This window comes from Pempheris klunzingeri, chromosome 3 (genome assembly GCF_042242105.1).
Source record: "Pempheris klunzingeri isolate RE-2024b chromosome 3, fPemKlu1.hap1, whole genome shotgun sequence".
Lineage (NCBI taxonomy): Eukaryota > Metazoa > Chordata > Actinopteri > Acropomatiformes > Pempheridae > Pempheris > Pempheris klunzingeri.
This window is the reverse complement of record NC_092014.1, coordinates 753,846-778,967: the sequence shown is the minus strand read 5'-3', so window position 1 is coordinate 778,967 and position 25,122 is coordinate 753,846. Positions and strand designations below refer to the sequence as shown.

At 43.5% G+C, this 25,122-nt stretch overlaps 2 protein-coding genes across 2 annotated transcripts in view; both read left to right on the top strand.

The window, feature by feature from the left end:
* Positions 1 to 25,122, top strand: part of LOC139223941 (NACHT, LRR and PYD domains-containing protein 3-like) — a 34,584-nt gene that overhangs the window by 5,027 nt on the left and 4,435 nt on the right. Inside the window, exons 3-4 of the mRNA XM_070855948.1 lie at positions 22,506 to 24,360; positions 24,711 to 24,884. Coding sequence (XP_070712049.1) covers positions 22,506 to 24,360; positions 24,711 to 24,884 — 2,029 coding nt within the window. The remainder of the gene's footprint in view (positions 1 to 22,505; positions 24,361 to 24,710; positions 24,885 to 25,122) is intronic.
* Positions 1,723 to 16,766, top strand: LOC139223962 (NACHT, LRR and PYD domains-containing protein 3-like). Its single transcript, XM_070855964.1, has 8 exons — positions 1,723 to 1,771; positions 4,239 to 4,559; positions 6,732 to 8,586; positions 8,937 to 9,110; positions 10,488 to 10,661; positions 11,050 to 11,223; positions 14,559 to 14,605; positions 15,319 to 16,766. Exons 2-8 carry the CDS (start codon positions 4,286 to 4,288, stop codon positions 15,891 to 15,893), a joined length of 3,273 nt encoding a protein of 1,090 aa, XP_070712065.1. The 5' UTR covers positions 1,723 to 1,771; positions 4,239 to 4,285; the 3' UTR covers positions 15,894 to 16,766.

Genomic DNA, 25,122 nt, shown 5'->3' with positions numbered 1-25,122 from the left:
ATGATCACCTTAATGGAAACCCACCACAATCTGCAGTTCAGTCTCACCACTAGAAGCCACAACATCCTTCAGCTTTAAAAGAGTGAATATTATATATATAAACTATATATATTATCATTATAATATTTAACAGGTCAGAATTGGTTGACTGAATATGTTTAAAGGAAACAAGATCAATCAAACAGCCAAAGTTTCTTGACAACGTAGCATTTGACACACCAAAGGTCACCGGCTGAAATCGAACCGTAACCTTTCTGCTATCAAGTCTATGTGCTGATCAGCAGGGAAGCTGAAAGTTTCCCTTATTTCTTTCAGTTCCTTCAAATACTGTTTTTATACCTTCAGTTTCTTTAACACTCAAACACACTAAGCCAGCCAAATACAATATGTAAATATTTGAATATATTTTAAAAAATAAAAAAGTTTCAGGTCTGTTTCTCAGCTTGTGTGCGATGTGACCAAAAGCTTAGTGGTCATTTCTCTCAAAAGAGCAAAATAAAATGGATGAGAGAATCAGGGCAGTACCTCTTTAACAACTTGTGTTCTCTCTCTCTCTCATTGATCCTGGGTCTGTTCCAGGTTTCTTCCTGTTAAAGGGGAGTTCTTCCTCCACTGTTGCTCAATATAATATCTGATGCTGCTCATGTGGGGATTCTTGAATCCTTAATGTTGAATTCCTGAATCGTTGGGTCTCTCTCTAATTAAAGAGTTTGGTCTGACCTGCTCTTTATGGAAAGAGTCTGGAGATAACGCTGTTGTGAATTGACGGTTTATAAATAAAGATTGATTGATTGATTTACCATGTTGTAAGTACAACAAAGTACAGCTAAGTACAACAACACTTGTGATGGAGGGTTTTCCACTGTGCTGTTGCTATGGTTACTGTAGTGAGGGACTTGATTGGCTGCTGTGATGAGGTCACGCTGAGCCTCAGTTTATACAGTGGACACGTGGAAACGGCCCCACCTGGTGGCCGACGGCAGCACTGCAGCCTTCTGGGTATTAACAGCAAGCAAGTGAATAAAGGAGTAGTGTCAGTAGTAGAAGTACTGCAGTATTCTCAGCTTCATTAAAGTATCAGTAGTAGAAGTACTGCAGTATTCTCAGCTTCATTAAAGTATCAGTAGTAGAAGTACTGCAGTATTCTCAGCTTCATTAAAGTATCAGTAGTAGAAGTACTGCAGTATTCTCAGCTTCATTAAAGTATCAGTAGTAGAAGTACTGCAGTATTCTCAGCTTCATTATCAGTATCAGTAGTAGAAGTACTGCAGTATTCTCAGCTTCATTAAAGTATCAGTAGTAGAAGTACTGCAGTATTCTCAGCTTCATGTAGTTAAGGTATCAGTAGTAGAAGTACTGCAGTATTCTCAGCTTCATGTAGTTAAAGTATCAGTAGTAGAAGTACTGCAGTATTCTCAGCTTCATGTAGTTAAGGTATCAGTAGTAGAAGTACTGCAGTATTCTCAGCTTCATGTAGTTAAAGTATCAGTAGTAGTCACGTACATGTTGACATGTACCAGAACATCTGGAGCTCTGCACTGACACACTCATCATGAATCAGTCTTCAGTCTTCATAAGCTGCTGATATTTACAGGACCGCTCAAGAAAAAGAGAGAAGTTGAACTTCCTCCTCCTCAAACAGACACAACCGGACTGCGTTTCTTCATCTGTCATTTCCTTTAAACTCACAGCAATCGCCAAAAGCATCACAATGATCGTCACCGGCTCAGAGTGAGGAAGGACTCCGGTGTTTTCGGCCTCAGATCAGCATGTGCTCAACTTTGTAGGTACGTTTTTATTGCTGTCACATCGCTGTGAGCTGCTCTCTTTGCTGTCGTTTGGCGTGAGGCTTTATTCAAGAGCCGAAAGCTGGTGGAGCAGAAGCAGGAGAAGTGAAGATGGGGCAGGACTTCAGCTCTTTATGTGTGTGGTGTTTGTACTGAATGAGGGAACACTAAAGAAACACAAGACCCTCACTGTGTCTGCTCATTTTCTACCGTCTGGTACTGTTTTATTTAGTCCAGTCTTGTCTCCTGACTTCCTGTTTTAGCTTTGTGGTTTTTTTCTCTCTTGGTTGTTGGCTTCACTTCCTTGTTTACTTTAGTTTAGTTTAGTTCATGTGTATTTGAACCTTTATTTTCCCTTGTACTTTGTGTTTTGGATTCTTGTCTTTTTTGTGTGTTTTCTCTCAGTTAGAGCGACTTTCGGTTGTATTTTCCCAAAGAGAACTTTCATCAAAGACCATTTCAGCCAAGAATTAAACATTAAACATTAAACAGTCTCAGTTCTAAATGTGTAAGTTCTCAGTGGCATTGATCCTCTTAGACCTTGTTATGAAGAAATATCCAGGCAGCGAAGTGGCGTTAATACACCTTTTTATTATATACACTAATGACTATAAAGGCGGATGAGACAGAAATGACACTAGACAGACAACAATCAGGACAGAAGACTAACATTGCTGATAAACCTTTGGATTAGTGATAGTGAAATGAAAGTGAATACGGATTGTACCGGAGGACGAGGGGAACCCGTCTGACTTTAAGAACGTTGTAGTTAGAACCACAGAGGATCCACTGACTACTCTCCCTGCAGATTTAGATAGATCTCAGAGCTACACTGACACCAACTTGTGAACTAACACCAGCTGTTATACTTCACGTGGGCCTTTGGTCCAGCAGCGACGCATCCAGCGGTGGTCCGCAGCCACACAGGCAGGGTCAGCTGTCAGCGTCCCTGGCAGGTTTCCAGGGGAGGAGGAGAGAGAGGAGCTCTCTCTCTAAGTCAGTTCAGGGTTAATTCACAGCCAGTTCACTGTTAAAGCATGGGTTTTCCTCTGTCACAGGACAGTCCAGGAGGTCATAGGGCAAGTGAGGCAGCCACACTACTGGTTCGACGGGCTACATCACTGACGATTGATTATTTTAAATATTATCAACTCATCATCTCGTCCATAAATGCTTTAATTCAATTCAATTCAATTCAATTCAATTCAATTCAATTCAATTCAATTCAATTCAATTCAATTCAATTCAATTCAATTCAATTCAATTCAATTTATTTTGTATAGCCCAATATCACAACAGAGTCTCACAGTGCTTTACAAAGTTCACTGAAATAAACAAGTGTAAGCAAACAAACAATCTAATAAAGAGTCCAGCAGTCGATGAGGCCAATGGATCAGTCCGATGGATCAGTCCGAGGCATCACCTGCCCTTTATGACCCTCCTTCTTCGGGAAGGAAAAACTCAAAAAACCCAGTGGGAAAAGAGAAACCTCCGGGAGCACCACAGTGAAGGAGAGATCCAGCTCCCAAGGACGGACAGGCTGGAGCCTTGGACAGACGCACATCCATTGGCTGATGGAGAACCACATCAGCGGGGCCAGGACCAGGATCCATAGGAACCAGGGAACCACATCAGCAGAACCAGGACCAGGATCCACAGGAACCAGAGAACCACATCAGCGGGACCGGGACCAGGACCCACAGGAACCAGAGAACCACATCAGCAGGGCCAGGACCAGGATCCACAGGATCCACAGGAACCTGAGAGATGAGAAAGCACAGAAACGCTCCGGGGAAGATAGCAAGTTAGAGGCAGACATTTGACTGACATGAGACATAACGATGGAGAGGAAGAGGAGGAGAGAGGAGCTCAGTGCACCAAATGATGAATTTGGCTGCTGAACTCTAAACTCCCGCGGATTGAGGGGTGATGGCGCCAACGCACTGAAGGTCTGCTCACTTCACCAACAGACTTGATCTGAACTCTGATCCTGAAGCATTTTATTAAATGAAATTCTATCTATCTATCTATCTATCTATCTATCTATCTATCTATCTATCTATCTATCTATCTATCTATCTATCTACCTATCTATCTATCTATCTATCTATCTATCTATCTATCTATCTATCTATCTATCTATCTATCTATCTATCTATCTATCTATCTATCTATCTATCTATCTATCTATCTATCTATAACAGTGTACAAATCCGTGTCAAAACGCCCTTCTCCTGTCAGCAGACGGGCTAAATATCTTCTGGCTAATAGAGCTTGCACACTTCAGAACTGCTGCTGGAAAAAGTCTTAGTGGAAACGCTGCACTAGCGTTGTGCTTTAACATTTTCAGTTTCCATTTAGAGGTGCTTTAACTCAAAGACTGTCCGAATCACTCCAACACAGCTGCTGTGTCGGCCAATCACGGCTCCTGTTTCTGCTCTGATCCATCAGGTTTCCTGCTGCTTGAAAACACCGTCTGATCTCAGCAGGCAGCCACGATGACTCCAGAGGACCTGTTGAACACTCTGGACGGTTTAAAAGACCATGAATTCAGGAGCTTCAAATGGTTTCTGCAGCAGCTCGACAGCCTGGAAGGCTGCGGACCCATCAAAGTGTCCCAGCTGGAGGGGGCAGAGAGGAGGGACACAGTGGATCTGATGGTGAACACCTACAAACCTGATGGAGCTCTGAAGGTGACCAAGAAGGTTTTAGAGAAGATAAACAGGAACGATCTGGTGCAGAAACTGTCAGACACCAGATCACCACCACAAGGTCAGTCACACTTTCTTCTGTTGGTATTTTCAGGCAAAAATACATTAAATCACGTCAAGAATCAGGAAATAACCACACAGGTGTGTGTATACTGTAGATCTGTATTAGGAAGGACAACAAACCACTACAATACAACCTTCCTTGTTCTGTAGGTCAAGAAAAGTCCAGTAAATACTGTCTGCTCAATTTAAATCTAAGTGCTCATTACTCCATTGTCTCACATTGATACCAAGCTTTATTTGTTCTTTTGCATAATCGGCACTAAAACAGAATCTCTCTCATACACAGTTCAGGTGTTGATGGAAGGAAGGCGAGTTGTGGTTCCTGGTTCCTGATTATTTTGTCTGTTCTCAATTAGCTGAAACTCAGAGAGCAGCAGGAGGCGCCACAGCCACGGCCCAGTGTGGAAGCGTCATCAGCGCACCTCAGTTTAGCCATATTCATGCTCAAGGGGATGCTCATCTAACCGTCACCCTCAACAACACGTATGGTAAATGTTTTCAAATGTATACCTCATTATTTGTAGTCATTTATTTGCCTGAAAGGTAAGAACTGAAATGCCTTTAATGATTCTTCTATGTTGCATGTTTCTGCTTCAGTCCAACCTTCTGCCAGGACACAAGACACCAACGATGTCTCTCCACAAACTGAAGGTACGGTGCTGTTTAAAGGAAAATCATTTCACTTTTATATCTCCCATCCTCTTGGGTTCGTTAAAGAATTCTAGTTGCACCGACAGATTTCTGTCTGTAGAAAGTAAAAGAGAGTTTGATGAATTAAATAATATCAATGAATCAATCTTTATTTATATAGTCTAAATTCAAACAATCAAATCACATGTGAAGGATCAGTGTCTGTGTAAATAACCACACAGGAGATAGGCTTAAACCAGCTTAATGCAGTTCCTTTTATACCAGTGAACTGTTCCAGTCTCTGTAACAGGATGTGATGGTCAATGGTGTCGAAAGCAGCACTCAGGTCTAACAAGACCAGGACAGAGAGAAGTCCTCTGTCAGATGCACTCAGGTCTAACAAGACCAGGACAGAGAGAAGTCCTCTGTCTGATGCCATAAGGAGGTCTGTAACCTTCACCAGTGTCTCTGTGCTGTGGTTCGCTCTAAAACCTGACTGAAAATCCTCAAATAGACTATTAGAGTTTAGAAAGTCACACAACTGATTAGCTACGACTTTCTCCAGGATCTTGGAGAGAAAGGGAAGGTTGGATGAAGGTCTATAGTTGCTAACACACCTGAATCAAGAGTAGGCTTTTTCAGGAGAGGTTTAATTACTGCTACTTTAAAGGACTGCGGTACATAGCCTGTTAGTAAAGACTGATTTGTCATATCCAGTAAGGACGTGTTAATTAGGGGCAGGACCTCCTTAAGTAGTCCAGTAGGAATGGGGTCTAGGAGACATGTTGACAGTCTAGATGAGGAGATTCTTGAGGCCAGTTCAGGAAGATCAATTGGAGAAAAACAGTCCAGATGCACATTAAGTCCAACAGCTGTTTCCATGGTTCCTGAGTCTGAAGTTGGATCAGAGCCTGTTGAGGGCAGCAGGTGATGAATTTAGTCTCTAATAGTCAGAATTTTATCATTAAAGAAGCTCATGAAGTCGTTGCTGCTGAGCTCTAAAGGATCACAAGGATCAGTGGAGTTCAGGCTCTTTGTCAGCTTGGCTAACGTGCTGAACAGAAATCTAGGGCTGTTTTTATTCTCTTCTATCACTGAGGAGTAGTAGGATGCTCTGGCACCACAGAGGGCCTTTCTAGAGGTTTTCAGACTGTCTTGCCAGATCAAGCGGGAGTTATACCAGGGAGCTTGTCTCTTTTCTTTAATTATCTTCTTTTTTAGAGGGGTGATGGAGTCGAGTGTCATTCGCAGGGAGACTGAAGCTCTATCATTATATCATCATCATCATCATCGACGTCCACATGAATATTAAAGTCACCTACTAGAATTACTTTGTCTGCACTAAGGACCAAATCTGATAGAAACTCTGAGAACTCAGTTATGAATTCAGAGTCCGGACCAGCAGGGCAGTACACTGTGACAAAGTGGCCCTGCTGGACTCCAAGACAAAGGTGGAGCAACACAGCTTCCTCCACCAGTAACTGTGAAATTCTGCTTGACTTGAGTTTAGTTGTTTCTTGTCTCTATTCATGTCCCACAGATCAGATTGTTCCAGTACCAGAGCCTCATCCCATCTCGTATTACCAACAGAAGCTTCAGTCAAACCTCCAGGATAAGTTTATGTGTGCACAGGAGGGATGGTCACAGAAGAGGGACGAGCAACCTCTGGATGATATCTACACAGAGCTGTACGTCACAGCTGGGGGTGACGTACACATCAACAAACAGCATGAGGTCAGGCAGATTGAGGCGGTGGTGAAGCCATCAGAAACAGAGACATCAATAAAACCCAGTGACATGTTCAAACCCCCCTCTGGAAGATATAAACCCATAAGAACTGTGCTGACCAATGGAATTGCAGGAATTGGCAAAACTTTTCTTGTACAGAAGTTTGTGCTGGACTGGACTGAAGGAAGAGCCAATCAAGATGTGCATCTGATATTCGCCTTCACCTTCCGCCAGCTGAATTTATGGAAGGGAGAAAAGTTTAGTTTGGCAGAACTAATTCATGAATGTATCACAGAGACCAGAGGCATCAAGGAAGAAGCTCTGAATTACATCTTTACATCTCTGCAGTCGTCAGGAAACACCAACTATGACAAGAGTGAATTCAAACTCCTGTTTGTTTTGGATGGACTGGACGAGAGCCGCCTTCAGCTGGACTGTTCAACCAATGAAACTCAGGCAGTTAAGTTTGACGTGACAAAGCCGACCTCAGTGGATGTGCTGCTGTCAAACCTCATCAAGAGAAGACTGCTTCCTTCTGCTCGTCTCTGGATAACCACACGACCTGCAGCGGCCAATCAGATCCATTCTGACTTTGTTGACGTGATGACAGAGGTCAGAGGGTTCACGGACCCTCAGAAGGAGGAGTACTTCAGGAAGAGATTCACAGATGAGGAGAAAGCCGACAGAATCATCTCCCACATCAAGACATCACGAAGCCTCCACATCATGTGCCACATCCCGGTCTTCTGCTGGATCACTGCTACGGTTCTGGAGGATTTGTTGAAGACCAGAGCAGGAGGAGAGCTGCCCAAGACCCTGACTGAGATGTACGCAGAATTCCTGGTGTTTCAGATTGATCAGACAAAAGATAAGTACGGCCCAGAAAAGTGCTCTCAGTACATTAAGTCATTAGCAAAACTGTCTTTCCACCAGCTGGAAGAGGGCAAACTGATCTTCTATGAGAAAGATCTAAAAGAGAGTGGCATTGATGTCAGTGGAGCCTCAGTGTGCTCAGGAGTCTTCACTGAGATCTTTAAAGAGGAACGTGGGAGGAAGAATGATGAAGACAAGATGTTCAGCTTTGTCCATCTGAGTGTTCAGGAGTTTCTGGCGGCTCTCTATGTGGAGATGTCACTGACTAACAGAAACAAGAATGTGATGGCTGAACCAGGACAAACCTGTGTGCTAACGCTCTTCAGTAAAACATCTGTGACAAAGGTCCACAGGTTTGCTATTGACAAGGCCTTACAGAGTCCAAATGGACACCTGGACTTGTTCCTGCGCTTCCTCATGGGTCTTTCTCTGCAGACCAAATCAAGACTCCAACGATACCTACTGAAAAAGAAAAGAAGCTCAAGAACCAGTCAGAAAACTGTCAAATACATCAAGGAGAAGATCAGTGAGGATCTGTCTCCAGAGAGAAGCATCAACCTGCTCCACTGTCTGAATGAACTGAATGATCGTTCTCTGGTGGAGGAGGTCCAACAGTCCCTGACATCAGGAAGTCTCTCCACAGATAAACTGTCTCCTGCTCAGTGGTCAGCTCTGGTCTTCATCTTACTGTCATCAGAAGAAGATCTGGACGAGTTTGACCTGAAGAAATATTCTGCTTCAGAGGAGGTTCTTCTGAGGCTGCTGCCAGTGGTCAGAGCCTCCAGCAAAGCTCTGTAAGTGCACAGATAACTGCAGATACTTTGATATATGCAATATGATGTGATTTTTATGCATGTGTAAGGTTGTTCCCAACTAGTTTAAGTTAAGTGAAGTGATAAGATGCAAGAAAACAAATAAATGGAAACACTGCATGCAATGTAGTACATTTATGGCTAAAGTTAGTATATGTAACTTCTTGGTCCCAGATATTAAAAAAATCTTTTAATTTTGACAAATTCCTGCTAATTTCCAGTAATATACTCAATAAAAAATGTCCAGTGGAAAGTTCACATCACTTGATATCCTCCAAGACTCTTCAATCAAGTAGGTCATAGAAATGTCTTTATCACTAACTCCTCTTCAGGCTGAGGGGCTGTAATCTGTCAGAGAGAAGCTGTGCAGCTCTGTCCTCAGCTCTCAGCTCCAAGTCCTGTAACCTGAGAGAGCTGGACCTGAGCAACAACGACCTGCAGGATTCAGGAGTGAAGCTGCTCTCAGCTGGACTGGAGAGTCCACACTGCACACTGGAGACTCTCAGGTCAGATCACACTGTAATGCTTTTGTTTAACATTCTGTTGTTCTTAAAACAAATGTTTTATGGCAAGGGTTCTTTATGGATGTGGGAAGTGGCAAGCTAGCAAAGACACCTTGTGTTGGGGAAGTCACTCTCTAAATACTACATAATCTTTATTACTAGTTATTCTCATTACTGACAACCAATGAGCCTTTTGGCAGTTTGGTTTTGAGAGTTTCTAATATTATTTATTTCTTCTCATCTGCATCCTTTGTCCAGTTTCAGACAATGTTTATGTCTAGTTGTTTTTGTCTAGATGAGGAGACTATTGAGGTCAATTCAGCAAGATCAATTGGAGAAAAACAGTCCAAGTACACATCAGGTGTAACAGCTGTTTCTATGGTTCCTAGGTTTGAGGTTGGACCAGACCCTGTTAAGGGCAGGAGGTGCTGAATTTTGTCCCTAATAGTTAAAATTTTATCATTAAAGAAGCTCATGAAGTCGTTACTGCTGAGCTCTAAGCGAACACAAGGATCAATAGAGTTCTGGCTCCTTGTCAGCCTGGCTATTGTGCTGAAAAGGAATCTAGGGTTGCTTTTATTTTCTTCTATTAATGAGGAGTAGTAGGCGGCTCTGGCATTACAGAGGGCCTTTCTATAAGGTTTTAAGACTATCTTGCCAGATTAAACAGGATTCTTCCACTTTGGTGGCCCGCCATGTCCTTTCTAGCCTTCGTGAGTGTTGCTTAAGCTCACGTGTCTGGGAGTTATACCAGGGAGCTTGTCTCTTTTCTTTAATTCTCTTCTTTTTTAGAGGGGCAATAGAGTCTAGTGCCATTCGCAGTGAACCTGCAGCACTATCGACCAGATAATCAATTTGGGAGGGGCTGAGATTAGCATGGGGGTCATCCACAGCACAGGGACACACTGGCTGAAATACTGAAGGAATCACCTCCTTAAATTTGGCAACAGCACTATCAGATAAGGATCTAGTGAGGACCTCTCTGTCATATAGAACATAATCCAGTAGCAAGAAATCAAATGTTATCAGGTAATGGTCTGATAAAATAGAGTTATGTTGGAAGACTGTTAACTGTTCAATTTCAACACCATCAGCCAGAACACCTACTATAATCACTTTGTCCGCACTAAGTTTGCTGTGTTGTTAATGATTCAATTCAATTCAATTTTATTTGTATAGCCTAATATCACAACAGAGTGTCTCATAGTGCTTTACAAAGTTCACTGAAATAAACAAGTGTAATGATCATATATCTGCACTCACTCTAATATTCCAGAAATTCACTTGATTATTATACTGAGCTCTGTTTGTTGATACTGAACATATCTGGGATGTTAAAGTAAAACAAAGGATAAGAGTGGTTTATTTTGTTTTTATCAGGTTAGATCAGTGCAAGCTCACAGAGAACTGCTGTCAGGAGTTCTCATCAGTTCTCAGCTCTCGGTCCTGTAACCTGAAGGAGCTGGACCTGAGCAACAACGACCTGCAGGACTCAGGAGTGAAGCAGCTCTCAGCTGGACTGGAGAGTCCAGACTGCACACTGGAGACTCTCAGGTCAGGATTCAGCTTTTGTTTTTTGTTTTTTTGTTTGTTTGTTGTTTTGTTGTTCACCCACTACTGGACAGACAGCGGAGCAGCTTCTCAAACAGGCTGGTTCAGGACAGATTCAGGAAACCTTTTCTGCCAACAGCCATAACACTGTTCAATAACTCACCTACTGTTACTGTAATCTGTTCAAAGACGTGATCCGAAAGTGATGATGTGATCCAAACTCTCAGTCAAGGTGCAATCTACTTCCTTCAGCTTGTGTGTCTCCATTTTGTGGAGTTCTGTAGATGAGATAGATTAGTATGGTGTTGCTACAAGCAGCAGCCAATTGGAATTGAGTATTACAGTAACAGTAACATTGTGTGTGTGTGTCTGTGTGTGTCTCCGTCTCCAGGCTGTCAGGCTGTATGGTCACTGAGGAAGGCTGTGCTGCTCTGGCCTCAGCCCTGAGCTCCAACCCCTCCCATCTGAGAGAGCTGGACCTGAGCTACAACCATCCAGGAGCTTCAGGAGAGAGGCTGCTGTCTGCTGGACTGGAGGATCCACGCTGGAGACTGGAGACTCTCAGGTAGGACCAGACAACAAGAGCTCACACACACTCTGTTTCTCTGTCACACTGACAAGCTGAGGACTGTTGGCTCTCAGTCTGCAGCAGCAGGACTGCTGATAACAGTGAGGACAGTAGTTGATGTGCTGAGAGTCCCTGCCCCCCCTCAGACTGACCTCCTAACTAATATCAGACCAGGATCTGGTCTTGATTGTTCAGTGACGCCTTCGATGCACATTTATGTTGACAAATACAGTCACATAGTTAGAAACCATGATGGAAAATCATCAAGTTCATTCTTGGCTTTGGCAACATCATTTGACAAAACAATCTCAGCTGAAGGTCCATTTAGTAGTTGTTCTGGAGCTTTCAATCATTTTACATGCCGTATTACATCTTCATCAGCAGATGGAGTTCGCAGTTTGCCCGGTTGTCATCAAAATTGTGATGAAAATCTTATTAACTCTAACAAACTCTTCACAGTTAAACCCCACATGTACCACAGGGGTCCAGCTATGTATATGTGTGTATAAGCCAGTGGTCTGTTCAATCTGTTCAGTCCCAAAAGTGACTTTGTCAGTTTCCCTTTAGATTTAAAATAACACGAGAGATAACTTTTGGGACTTGGCTTGGAACTGGCAGTAAGTAGAAGGATGATGCACATTAAATGAAGTGCTCCTAACAACCTTTACCTAAACTTCTTGAGGGATGTGTGGAGTGGGACGACAACCATCAATGGTCATGGTAAGAAGGCAGACCAGTTGATGGAAGGAGGCCAACCAGCTAAACCTGTTTTTCAATAGGTTTGACGATGCAGCCTCTGTCCACCCTCCCCATAGCTCCTCGCATGCTCATTCACCTCGCCCCTCTCTGATCATTCCCCTCCCACAGAACGCCACACGAGGTCTTTCCTATCTGTGGCAAGCAAACTGTAAAATTCCTCCTCCTTCTGCAGGACGGATACTTAAGGACTCAATCAATCATGTGCAATAGTGTCAAAGGTTTACTGTTTACCCTCAATTTCACTTTGTTATTCATCCGCTTCTTGTTTACATACTGTACTTATTTTATTTAATTTGTTATTTTTCACTGAAGACACTTTACACACTTTGTACTTTGTATTTTGGATTTAACTTTTGTATTGTTGCGTCAACTTTGTATTGTACTCTGGCAAAGTAATTTCCTTCGGGATCAATAAAGTTGATCTTATCTTATGTTATGTATGCTCTCATTGACAGTGCAAAAAAACAACGTAGAGGTGCAAAGAGGCAGAATGTGCAAGATGACAAAATAGTGCAAAAAGAAATTGAATTTAAATAGACTGTACATGTTCACGGGAGGGTATTTACACTGGAAGGAATAAAGAATATATACAAAAATATAATTATATACAAATATAGGTGTAGTAAACATTTCTATTTCACAGTTTGGTTGTGTTGTTCAGGGTTTGGCTGTGTTGTTAGTTGTTCTTATTCAGGGCAATGACAGCTCGAGGGTAGAAACTGTTCTTTAGTCTGTTGGTGCTCAACTTTATTGCCCTGAAACGTCTGCCTGAGGGAAGGAGGTGGAGGAGGTGGTATCTTGGGTGTGAGGAGTCCCTGATGGTGCTGCAGGCTCTCCTGAGGCTGTAGATCTGCTCCAGAGATGGAAGAGGGCAGCCAGTCAGTCTCTGGGGGTGTTGATGACCCTCTGGAGCTGCTTCCTCTCTGCCGCAGTGCAGCTGGAGAACCACAGCGAGATGCCGTGGCTCAGCACCGACTCCACCGAGCGGCGGTAGAAGGACACCAAGAGCTCAGATCTTAGGTTGTTCTTCCTGAGAATCCTCAGGAACTAGAGTCTCTGCTTGGCCTTCTTCAGGATCGCTATGGAGTTTACAGTCCAGGTCAGGTCCTCACCGATGAAGGTGCCCAGGAACCTGAAGTCTGGCTCCATCTCCACCCTGTCCCTGTTTATGATGATGGGCTGAATCTCCGGTTTACACCTCCTGAAGTCGACAATCAGTTCCTTCGACTTGGAGGTGTTCAAGATGAGGTTGTTGGTGGTGCACCAGACTGACAGTCGCTCCACCTCCACCCTATAAGCTGTCTCGTCTCCTTCAGAGATGAGACCCAGCACCGTGGTGTCATCTGCAAACTTAATGATGGTGTTGTTCGGGTGGGTGGGGGTGCAGTCGTGGGTGTAGATTAGGGGGCTTAGCAAACAGCCCTGTGGGGAGCGAGTGCTGGTACTCAGTGCTGAGGACAGGTGGGGTCCTACTCTCACCCTCTGGGAGCGGTCTGTCAGGAAGTCCATGACCCAACAGCAGATGTTGTGGGGCAGACCCAGGTCCATCAGCTTGCTCACCAGTCTGCTCGGAATGATGGTGTTAAAAGCCGAGCTGAAGTCCAGGAAGAGCAGCGTCACGTAGCTCCCTCATTGTTCCACATAAGTCAGCGTGGTGTGCAGAGCGGTGGCGATGGCGTCCTCCGTAGACCGGTTGGCTCTGTAGGCAAACTGGTGGGGGTCGAGTGTGGGTGGCAGGAATGAGGTGATGTGACTCCGTACCAGTTTCTCGAAGCACTTCATTATGATGGGGGTGAGTGCCACTGGAGCACCCTCCCCGTCACACCGTCAGGTCCAGCAGCTTTTTGGGGGTTCACTGCCCTCAGGGTTCTCCTCACTTCCTGTACCTGCACAGTGAAGGTCTGGCTGTGGAGGGATGTCAGCTGCAGTGTGGGCCCTGCTGGTGGCTCAGCCTCAAAACGGGCGAAGAAGTGATTGAGCTCCTCCGCCAGTGAGGCGTCCCCAGAGATTGCGGTGGTGTTGCTCGATCTGAAGTTGGTGATATGCTGGACCCCTTGCCACACCTGCCGACTGTTGTTGCTCCTGAAGTCCTCCTCGATCCTCCGCTTGTAGTCTACCTTGACCTCACTGATGCCTCTGTTCAGAGCAGCTCGAGCGCAGCTGTACAGATCCCTGTCACCGGACCTGAGAGCACTGTTCCTCTCCTTCAGCAGTTCCTTGAGCTCCTTGTTCATCCAGGGCTTCTGGTTAGGAAACACTCGGATGTGTCTGTCCACTGTGACGGTGTTAACACAGTGTTGAATGTAGCCGAGTACTGCTGAGGTGAACACCTCCAGGTCTTGGTGGCAGAAGTACAAAATAACCTCCCTCCCCAACAATGAAGAGAAATTAAATGGAGATTCATGGTTTGATTATCAATTTATAAAGATCCGATTGAACATTATCTTATTCCAGATAAAAACATGTCAGTTGACTGTGAATTATAGATTTTATAGATGCTACTGTTTGGATCTGAGTGAAGGTTTATGAAGGTCACTTCTGAAGGTTCATCCTGACTCTGTTTCTTCCTGCAGGCTGGACCATGGTGGAGAGCAGAGGCTGAAGCCTGGTCTGAGGAAGTGTGAGTATGTTCACTTTGATTCATGAAAACAAAGCAGCAGCTGTTGAAGAGTTGTAATTTAAAAGCTTGAAAGAAGGTCCAAAACTAGAAAAATGCAGATCTCTGGGGGTTTGGGGTCATGGGGTGGAGAAGAGGTGGTCCAGGTTGGATCTTTAATGCTTTCTGTGGAGTTTTCTCTCCCTGATTGCTGGATGAACACACGTTAATCCAGTTTATTTCCAGCGGCAGAGCGGAGCAAACGTCGGCCTACGATTTATATCAGCTGATATGATAGTTATACTAACATAACCAAAGCTTTTAAACATGTGTCATAACCACCAACCACAGCCACTTATGCCGGCCCTTTTTCTGATATAACTGTCCATCTAAATTAAGTATTTGACCATTACAGTTTGCAGTCACTGCATAGAATTGCTGTTACAGACATAATGTTGTCTTCTGTGGTGAGAGCTGGTCGAATATTTGCCTTCATAACCACCAGGAGAACATACAGGTATAAACATGCAAAATATACTACAAGGCTGATCGGTGTAGTAGTATGTGAGATTAGCTGCAGACAGATAATACTCACATGCACAGACAACCACCTGTTCCCCTCCAGAAATAATTATGAGTCAATCTGAAATTTTTATCTAGTTAACAGTAATAAAGCAGCAAATAAACCCATCAGGAGTGTCAGGTGATAAACTGCTGCTGAATTCTGTCGTCTTCAGATGCCTCTGAACTCAAAGTGGACAGAAACACAGTCAGCAGAAAGCTCATACTGTCCAACAACAACAGGACGGTGACACTGGTGAGGAATGAGCAGTCATATCCTGATCATCCAGAGAGGTTTGAGGACTGGCCTCAGCTGCTGTGTACAGACGGTCTGACTGGTCGCTGCTACTGGGAGGTGGAGTGGAGGGGGAGAGTTTATATCTCAGTGAGCAACAGAGGAATCAGCAGGAAAGGAAACATTGATGACTGCTGGTTTGGAGGAAACAATCAGTCCTGGAGTCTGAAGTGCTCTGATGATGGTGGTGATGGAAGTTACTCTTTCAGGCACAATAACATAAGAACAGACCTCCCCTCCTCCTCCTCCTCCTCCTCCTCTGGTACAGTAGCAGTGTACCTGGACTGTCCTGTCGGCTCTCTGTCCTTCTACAGAGTCTCCTCTGACTCACTGATCCACCTCCACACCTTCAGGACCACCTTCACTGAGCCTCTGTATCCTGGGTTTGGGTTTGGGTTTGTACTGGGCTGGTCTGTTTCCTCAGTGTCTCTGTGTTCACTGGTGAGACGTCATTAGAAAATAAACCAGTGATAGATTTCACCAGAATCATGTTATAGATTCATCTTTGATCACTGGACGGTTAAAGTCACTGGAAATCACTGCAGTAGGTGGCAGTGGTGGAGAGTAACAAGGTGCATTTATCTGGGTACTTGATTTAAGTACAATTTTGAGGTACTTGTACTTGAGTTTCTGTTACTTGATATTTCTGTTCCACTGCAGTTCTCAGGGAAGAATTGTCCTTTTAATTCCACTACATCAGGGTGATAATACCAATTACTGTTCAGATTAATAACACAAAATATGAGGTGAAACTAAATCAGTAAAATAGTTCTGTTCTCTGCAGACACATTAACATTTGCTGATGTTGATGCTCTCACTTGACGCAGCCTTGTTGATGATGTCGACACTGAGACTGTGATGTTGGGTTAGGGTTAGATCAGTAGAAGATCTTTAAATGTTACACAGCGACATGTCTGTGAACAACTGGCCGATGTTAATGTTTCCCCCTAAAACCTATAAATGATGTGAGAACAAACCCGTCATCCTGGAGAAAGAAATATAACATACAGTGTAACTATGACTACGTGATGAGGTCAGAAAGGACTTTGGTTTAATGATCACTGATTATGAGCTGTTTCCACTCAAGGACATAATCGCGTAATCAATAAATTGTACAATAATTATGCCATTCTGTCATTATCATATCTTTTTCTACCACTTCAGTGTACATTAGTGGGCTTTTATACAGGAGTGATTGCTGTTCTGCACTCAGTAGGAAATGTAATCCAGTTCATGTTGTAATCCATATTGCTTGGCTGTGTTTGCAGCTTTGTGCTGCTTGCATGTTACATGTACTGAATGTGGATATTGTGGTTGTATTAAAAAAACGTGTTGGCAGTTTCCTGCTGCTCTGCATGTTAGCGCACTGTGTTGCTGTACTGCCGAGATTTCGCAGTTGAAAAACGTACACAGGAAGCACAGATAGCAGAACAGAGTGTTACAAGATCAAGGCAAATGGGAAACGATGGAAAACACTAGGTTCCACGGTAGATGTGGGCAAACAGCCTCTCAGACGGAGGAGTTTAACCCACAGGCCCATCTCTGACATGTGTGCCTTTAAATAACTGCCTGTTACCCTTGTAGTTATGGTAAATTAAGACTTGTCTTTTATTCATGATAAATGGACACCGTTTAGTTGGAAAAGCACCCCAGAACTTTACCTGCATTAGAAAGGTGTCTGCAAATACAAATAGTTTCCTTTCCCCAAAGACAATGATTTCATTATTAATAATAGACGGTTTTCATATCATAGCTACAGATCAGCTGATCATCAAACACTGATAACAGACTTTAATCACTCGTTCTGAGCGTCCAGCATCCAGAGACTTCCTGAGCTGCTCCAGCTCCTCCAGACCAGGACCGAGCCCTCGAGACACCTGCTGGAGATCCAGCTGGACGGCGGACAGGACGTCCTCCTGCCTGCTCAGAGCCCTCTGATAGACAACAGTGACATGGTTTGATGACGCTGCTGTGACACTGACGACTGCAGGATCCTCATACACATCTGATTCTGAGGCATATCATATTAGAGTGACACTAAAATCAGTGTTTGGTTTCATTAACTCAGACACATTTAATGCTCATAACTGTAGTTAGATCAGATACTCGTAGAATTAGAGAAGAGGAACGTGGACGGACTGCAGCTGCTGCTCGTTAATCCAGCTCAGCCGAGCAGCTTCGCCGGGACCGTTTGTGTTTCTTTTGGACTGTTTTCAGTCTGCAAACAAAGAGAAACCAACCAGGTTCTGTGAGCTACTCTGGACGCACAGAGCTTCTCTGGCACTGGATATCCACTGGATTTTCGCTGGACTTTGTCTTGGTCGTCTGTTCCTGCTGTAACCATCTCTGTGGAGGTACTGCCCTGATTCTCTCATCCATTTTATTTTGCTCTTTTAAGAGAAATGACCTCTAAGCTTTTGGTCACATCGCACACAAGCAGAGAAACAGACCTGAAACTTTTTTATTTTTTAAAATATATTCAAATATTTACATATTGTATTTGGCTGGCTTAGTGTGTTTGAGTGTTAAAGAAACTGAAGGTATAAAAACAGTATTTGAAGGAACTGAAAGAAATAAGGGAAACTTTCAGCTTCCCTGCTGATCAGCACATAGACTTGATAGCAGAAAGGTTACGGTTCGATTTCAGCCGGTGACCTTTGGTGTGTCAAATGCTACGTCGTCAAGAAACTTTGGCTGTTTGATTGATCTTGTTTCCTCTAAACATATTCAGTCAACCAATTCTGACCTGTTAAATATTATAATGATAATATATATAGTTTATATATATAATATTCACTCTTTTAAAGCTGAAGGATGTTGTGGCTTCTAGTGGTGAGACTGAACTGCAGATTGTGGTGGGTTTCCATTAAGGTGATCATACACTAATGAACACATGATTATGAAGACTTTATTCTGCTAATAGGTCCCCTGACATCTAACACACTGCACCTTTGAAATCAGGTTTCTTCTGACTGACACACCTGCAGCAGCACTGACACCTGCTGCTGAGCGGCAGCACTGCAGCTCACACTGGCCTCCTGCTCTCACGTCACACTGACGTCTCTGGGTGTGGGTTTGAAGGTATGAGGATGTGACTGTCTGACAGATGAACTCCAGCAGCGTCCGTCGGCGTCCGCAGACGAAGGCACAGAGTCTCTCTGAGCTCACCTGGACGGGACTTTAACAGGTGAGGAGCTGACAGGTGACATTACACAGCTGTGATGAAGAAACTCTGCTGTCCCTCGTTATATCTGAACACACCTGGAGATGAGAGCAGTGATTCGTTGTTTCAGCTCTGGTCTTTACTGTCTGCAGCTCTGAATGTTCATCAGTGAACTCACTAATTATTCTGTTTGGTTCAGTCAGTTTTAATCAGCTCCAGCAGACAAGTCAGAGCTGAATGTGAGCTGACTGCATTAAGAAAAAGAACTGGAGTTATCAGGAACCTGCAGTCAGAGAGACGACAGCCTGTCAGAACTGGTCTGACAGGCTGAATACTTTTCATTCTTTCATTATCACCTGATCAGTTTATTCTCTGTACAAAGTTCACACACAGTTTTCACACAAAGCTGGTCCCACCAAAGGTGTGAATCTGTCTGGGTTTTGATTGGTGGACACTCGTCCTGAGCAGCAGCAGAGTGAACTTTAAATCATAAATAAAGAAAAACACTTTCTGAGGGGACAGTTTTAAACCTGCAGTTTGGGTTTGGCCCTCGTCACCGTCTGTCGGTTACTGCAGCCAGGAAATCCTAATATGGTCGAAGAGGGCGTGGCCTGGTTGAGCTGAGCTGTGATTGGCTGGGACAGATTGTGTAGTTCTGGTAGGACAGGAGGACCACACCAAGATGAAACACCAGATAAGTTCAGCCATGAGCAGTCAGTCTGCTTCAGTCTGATTGGCTGCTGGTTATTGATAACTCCAGTTCTTTGTCTTCATGCCTTCATGCTTTATCTCTTCTTCACACTGTCACCATTTGCACATTCCTGCACAAACTACACAGCTGTCTCTTTTAAAAACAGACATATCTAGCATTTCTAATTGTAAATATTTGATTTGTGTGAATGTTGCAACATCAGAAATGATCAATAATTCTGAGAGACAATAAAACTAATACAACTTAATGTACAGTCCATCTCATGAGCACCAGAAATAATCAATAATTATCAGAGATAATTCAAATCCAAGATAGCTGCAGACAATGAAGCCACGTGTTTCAGACCCCTGGTGTGTGATCTAAGGTAGACAAAGGCCCAGGCTATGTGACAGCTGTAGCACACTTGTGAGATGACACCAAGACTGGTTGCTCCTCCGTCCTTTGTTAATTAGCTGCTTGGTGCTAACGAGCTTTTGTGCTTTTTCTTGAAAACTCTGCTGGCAGATTCGGTGCATTACTTCCCGGCACTAAATAAATTTGGTTCAGGCGAGACTTTGTGTCACTGACATGAGGAAGGTGGGCTGCTACCGGCCAGGAGATCACCAGGTCAACACTCTCTGTTGGTTTACAGGCAAACATCTGCAGAACTACTCACATTCCCATCAGCCACAGCTAACAAAAGCTAGCAGGAAATATGACAGGACTTCAGCTCCTTGTGGTTTTATCAATGAATGAAGGATCCTGGCAGTTCATGATTCCTGTGCAATACCTGTTCACTGTTTACTTTCAGTTCACTTAACGTTATTGTTACCTAGCTTACATTTTGTTCTTATTTTTATTTTAATTCTTAGGCACTATTTCCTTGCATCCACGTAAACGCTTCACACACTTGGACACTTAACACTTTGTACTTTGTATTCTTATTTTGATTTTTAATTACTAACCTTTCTGTAATTGTGTATACTGCTCTGATGCTTGTATTTGTACTCTGGCAAACACATTTCCTTCAAGATGAATAAAGTTGATCTTATCTTACTGCTTTAACATTTGCAGTTTCTCTCTATAACAGAAGAAGACGTGATGCTCCTCTGATCCATCAGGTTTCCTGCTGCTTGAAAACACCGTCTGATCTCAGCAGGCAGCCACGATGACTCCAGAGGACCTGTTGAACACTCTGGACCATTTAAAAGATGATGAATTTGAGCGTTTCAAATGGTTTCTGCAGCAGCTCGACAGCCTGGAAGGCTGCGGACCCATCAAAGTGTCCCAGCTGGAGGGGGCAGAGAGGAGGGACACAGTGGATCTGATGGTGAACACCTACAAACCTGATGGAGCTCTGAAGGTGACCAAGAAGGTTTTAGAGAAGATAAACAGGAACGATCTGGTGCAGAAGCTGTCAGACACCAGATCACCACCACAAGGTCAGTCACTTTCTTCTGTTGGTATTTCCAGGCAAAAATACATTAAATCACATGTCAAGAATCAGGAAATAACCACACAGGAGACGGCAGCAGGTGTGTATATACTGTAGATCTGTATTAGGAAGGACAACAAACCACTACAATGGGTATTTCATGCTGGGATGCACCAACACTAAGGACGGGGGCCTAACAGTCTCTTGGAATATCTCCCTTTTTATACTTGAGAATAACCTTTATATGATACTTAGGTATGTCCAGTGTAAGGTAAAATCTGTGTTTTTCTCAATGGTTCATATTTCAAATTCAGAACCTTTTTTAACATTTGTACCATTTCTTATGTGTGTATAAATCACAATCAATCAATCTTTATTTATATAGCGCCAATTCACAACAGCTTTATCTAAAGGTGCTTTCCATAAAGAGCAGGTCTACACCAAACTCTTTAATTAGAGAGAGACCCAACAATTCAGGAATTCAACATTAAGGCTTCAAGAATCACAGAGCAGCATCAGATATTATATTAGGACACAGTGGAGGAAGAACTCCCCTTTAACAGGAAGAAACCTGGAACAGAACCAGGCTCCATTATGAGAGAGAGACAGACAACACAAACAGCAACCAACATACAAATAGTGACTATAGCACAGACATTTTGTTTGTTCGTCTGTTTTAATTATTCTGCTTTATTTATGTATGCGCCGGGAGTTTATAAAATTTCATTATCTTGTATAATGACAATAAAGAAACTTGAACTTGAACTTGAACTAACAATAGGAGTGTGCTTAAAAATTAGCATTAGCAATATGGTGACATTGAAAAACACAACGAGTGATGCAGTAGCCAGGTTGCTGTCCACGGTGGCTCGGTAGAAAGCCACCAGCAGCTTCTCCGCCAGATTGTTTTTCCTGAGCACTCTCAGGAAGTGGAGTCACTGCTGGGTCTTCTTCACCACTGCCGTGATGTTAGCAGACCAGGAGAGGTCGTCTGCAATGAGCCCCCCCAGGAACCTGAACGAGTGGACCTGTTCCACTTGATCCCCATTGATGTAGAGCGGGGCCGGGGCTACTCTGTTCTTCCTGAAGTCAATAATGTAGAGAGAAATCAATGACCAGTTCAGAATATCTTATCAGGGCTGCTGTGACCAGTCATTTGATTTCCTCAACAACTGCTTCATGCGTCTGTGGCCAGTGCCTCCTTGTTCAATAGTCTCCATAGCAGCTCACATACCTCAGAGAGGTGTGGCATTAACATTGCAATGTACGTCACAAACCACAGGAACTGCTGCACTGCCTTTTTTTCCAGGTCTGCCCTGAGTCCCTCCACCAACAGAACTTGGAACTTGACCTCTTTGACTCTAAACTGCAGCATTTTCAGTCTTAGTTCGACTTCCCTGCATCTATTCACGAGCGCTATAAACTCATTTGACTCCCCACAGCCAGCAAATAAGAGGTCATCCTTATAACTTCTGTCTTCATCTAGTCCACTTAGCTGAAAGACATTATGTGCAGGAAGCAGATGCAAGCCATGGATTTACAAAGTTAATTTAATGCGTCATCAAAGGTTTCAAAGTTTGATTGAGTGACTTTGCAGATCCTCAGTTGTTCTTTCTGTCTAACTTTCAAAGTGTTACCAATCTACTCAGTTCAAACCTAAAATGTAAAACTGATTACTGAAACACAATTAAAAATTCTCAGAAACAACTCTTGTTGTGAGAAAGGAGGAATCTGTAGACATGCTGCCTAATTCTATGTGATTTTCTTTATGTCACACAGATCAGATTGTTCCAGTACCGAAGCCTGAACACATCTCATATTACCAGCAAATGCTTCAAACAAACCTTGAGACTACGTTTATGTGTGCACAGGAGGGATGGTCACAGAAGAGGGACGAGCAACGTCTGGATGATATCTACACAGAGCTGTACGTCACAGCTGGGGGTGACATACACATCAACACACAGCATGAGGTCAGGCAGCTTGAGGCAGTGGTGAAGCCATCAGGAACAGAGAGATCAATAAAACCCAGTGACATGTTCAAACCCCCCTCTGGAAGATATAAACCCATAAGAACTGTGCTGACCAATGGAATTGCAGGAATTGGCAAAACTTTTCTTGTAAAGAAGTTTGTGCTGGACTGGACTGAAGGAAGAGCCAATCAAGATGTGCATCTGATATTCGCCTTCACCTTCCGCCAGCTGAATTTATGGAAGGGACAAAAGTTTAGTTTGGCAGAACTAATTCATGAATGTATCACAGAGACCAGAGGCATCAAGGAAGAAGCTCTGAATTACATCTTTACATCTCTGCAGTCGTCAGGAAACACCAACTATGACACGAGTGAATTCAAACTCCTGTTTGTTTTGGATGGACTGGACGAGAGCCGCCTTCAGCTGGACTGTTCAACCAATAAAACTCAGGCAGTTAAGTTTGACGTGACAAAGTCGAGCTCAGTGGATGAGCTGCTGTCAAACCTCATCAAGAGAAGACTGCTTCCTTCTGCTCGTCTCTGGATAACCACACGACCTGCAGCAGCCAATCAGATCCATTCTGACTTTGTTGACGTGATGACAGAGGTCAGAGGGTTCACGGACCCTCAGAAGGAGGAGTACTTCAGGAAGAGATTCACAGATGAGGAGAAAGCCGACAGAATCATCTCCCACATCAAGACATCACGAAGCCTCCACATCATGTGCCACATCCCGGTCTTCTGCTGGATCACTGCTACGGTTCTGGAGGATTTGTTGAAGACCAGAGCAGGAGGAGAGCTGCCCAAGACCCTGACTGAGATGTACGCAGAATTCCTGGTGTTTCAGATTGATCAGACAAAAGATAAGTACGGCCCAGAAAAGTGCTCTCAGTACGTTAACTCATTAGCAAAACTGTCTTTCCACCAGCTGGAAGAGGGCAACCTGATCTTCTATGAGAAAGATCTAAAAGAGAGTGGCATTGATGTCAGTGGAGCCTCAGTGTGCTCAGGAGTCTTCACAGAGATCTTTAAAGAGGAACGTGGGAGGAAGAAAGATGAAAACAAGATGTTCAGCTTTGTCCATCTGAGTGTTCAGGAGTTTCTGGCGGCTCTCTATGTGGAGATGTCACTGACTAACAGAAACAAGAATGTGATGGCTGAACCAGGACAAACCTGTGTGCTAACGCTCTTCAGTAAAACATCTGTGACAAAGGTCCACAGGTTTGCTATTGACAAGGCCTTACAGAGTCCAAATGGACATCTGGACTTGTTCCTGCGCTTCCTCATGGGTCTTTCTGTGCAGACCAATCAGGATCACCTTCAAAACCTACTGAAAAAGAAAAGAAGCTCAAGAACCAATCAGAAAACAGTCAAATACATCAAGAAGAAGATCAGTGAGGATCTGTCTGCAGAGAGAAGCATCAACCTGCTCCACTGTCTGAATGAACTGAATGATCGTTCTCTGGTGGAGGAGATCCAACAGTCCCTGACATCAGGAAGTCTCTCCACAGATAAACTGTCTCCTGCTCAGTGGTCAGCTCTGGTCTTCATCTTACTGTCATCAGAAGAAGATCTGGACGAGTTTGACCTGAAGAAATATTCTGCTTCAGAGGAGGTTCTTCTGAGGCTGCTGCCAGTGGTCAGAGCCTCCAGCAAAGCTCTGTAAGTGCACAGATAACTGCAGATACTTAGATATATGCAATATGATGTGATTTTTATGCATGTGTAAGGTTGTTCTCAACTAGTTTAAGTTAAGTGAAGTGATAAGATGCAAGAAAACAAATAAATGGAAACAGTGCATGCAATGTAGTACATTTATGGCTAAAGTTAGTATCTGTAACTTATTGGTCCCAGATATTAAAAAAATCTTTTAATTTTGACAAATTCCTGCTAATTTCCAGTAATATACTCAATAAAAAATGTCCAGTGGAAAGTTCCCATCACTTGATATCCTCCGAGACTCTTCAACCAAGTAGGTCATAGAAATGTCTTCATCACTGACTCCTCTTCAGGCTGAGTGGCTGTAATCTGTCAGAGAGAAGCTGTGAAGCTCTGTCCTCAGCTCTCAGCTCCAAGTCCTGTAATCTGAGAGAGCTGGACCTGAGCAACAACGACCTGCAGGATTCAGGAGTGAAGCTGCTCTCTGCTGGATTGGAGAGTCCACACTGCACACTGGAGACTCTCAGGTCAGATCACACTGTGATGTTTTTGTGTAACATCATATATCCGTGTTGATAAAACAAACATATGACAGACGTGTTCCTTTGGTTTCTACTGTGTTGTTGATGATCATATGTCTGCACTTTGAATCATTATAATGTTCAAGAAATTCATTTGATAAATATGCTAAAGTCTGCTCACTGATCTTTAACATATCTGTGATATTTCAGAAAACCATAAAGCAAAAATTGTTTTGTTTTGTTT

Coding starts and splice junctions, on each gene's coding strand:
- LOC139223962 (XM_070855964.1), top strand. CDS start 4,286: ATGACTCCAGAGGACCTGTTGAACACTCTGGACGGTTTAAAAGACCAT. Junction 10,662..11,049: donor TGCACACTGGAGACTCTCAG/GTCAGGATTCAG, acceptor CTCCGTCTCCAG/GCTGTCAGGCTGTATGGTCA. Junction 14,606..15,318: donor GAAGCCTGGTCTGAGGAAGT/GTGAGTATGTTC, acceptor TGTCGTCTTCAG/ATGCCTCTGAACTCAAAGTG.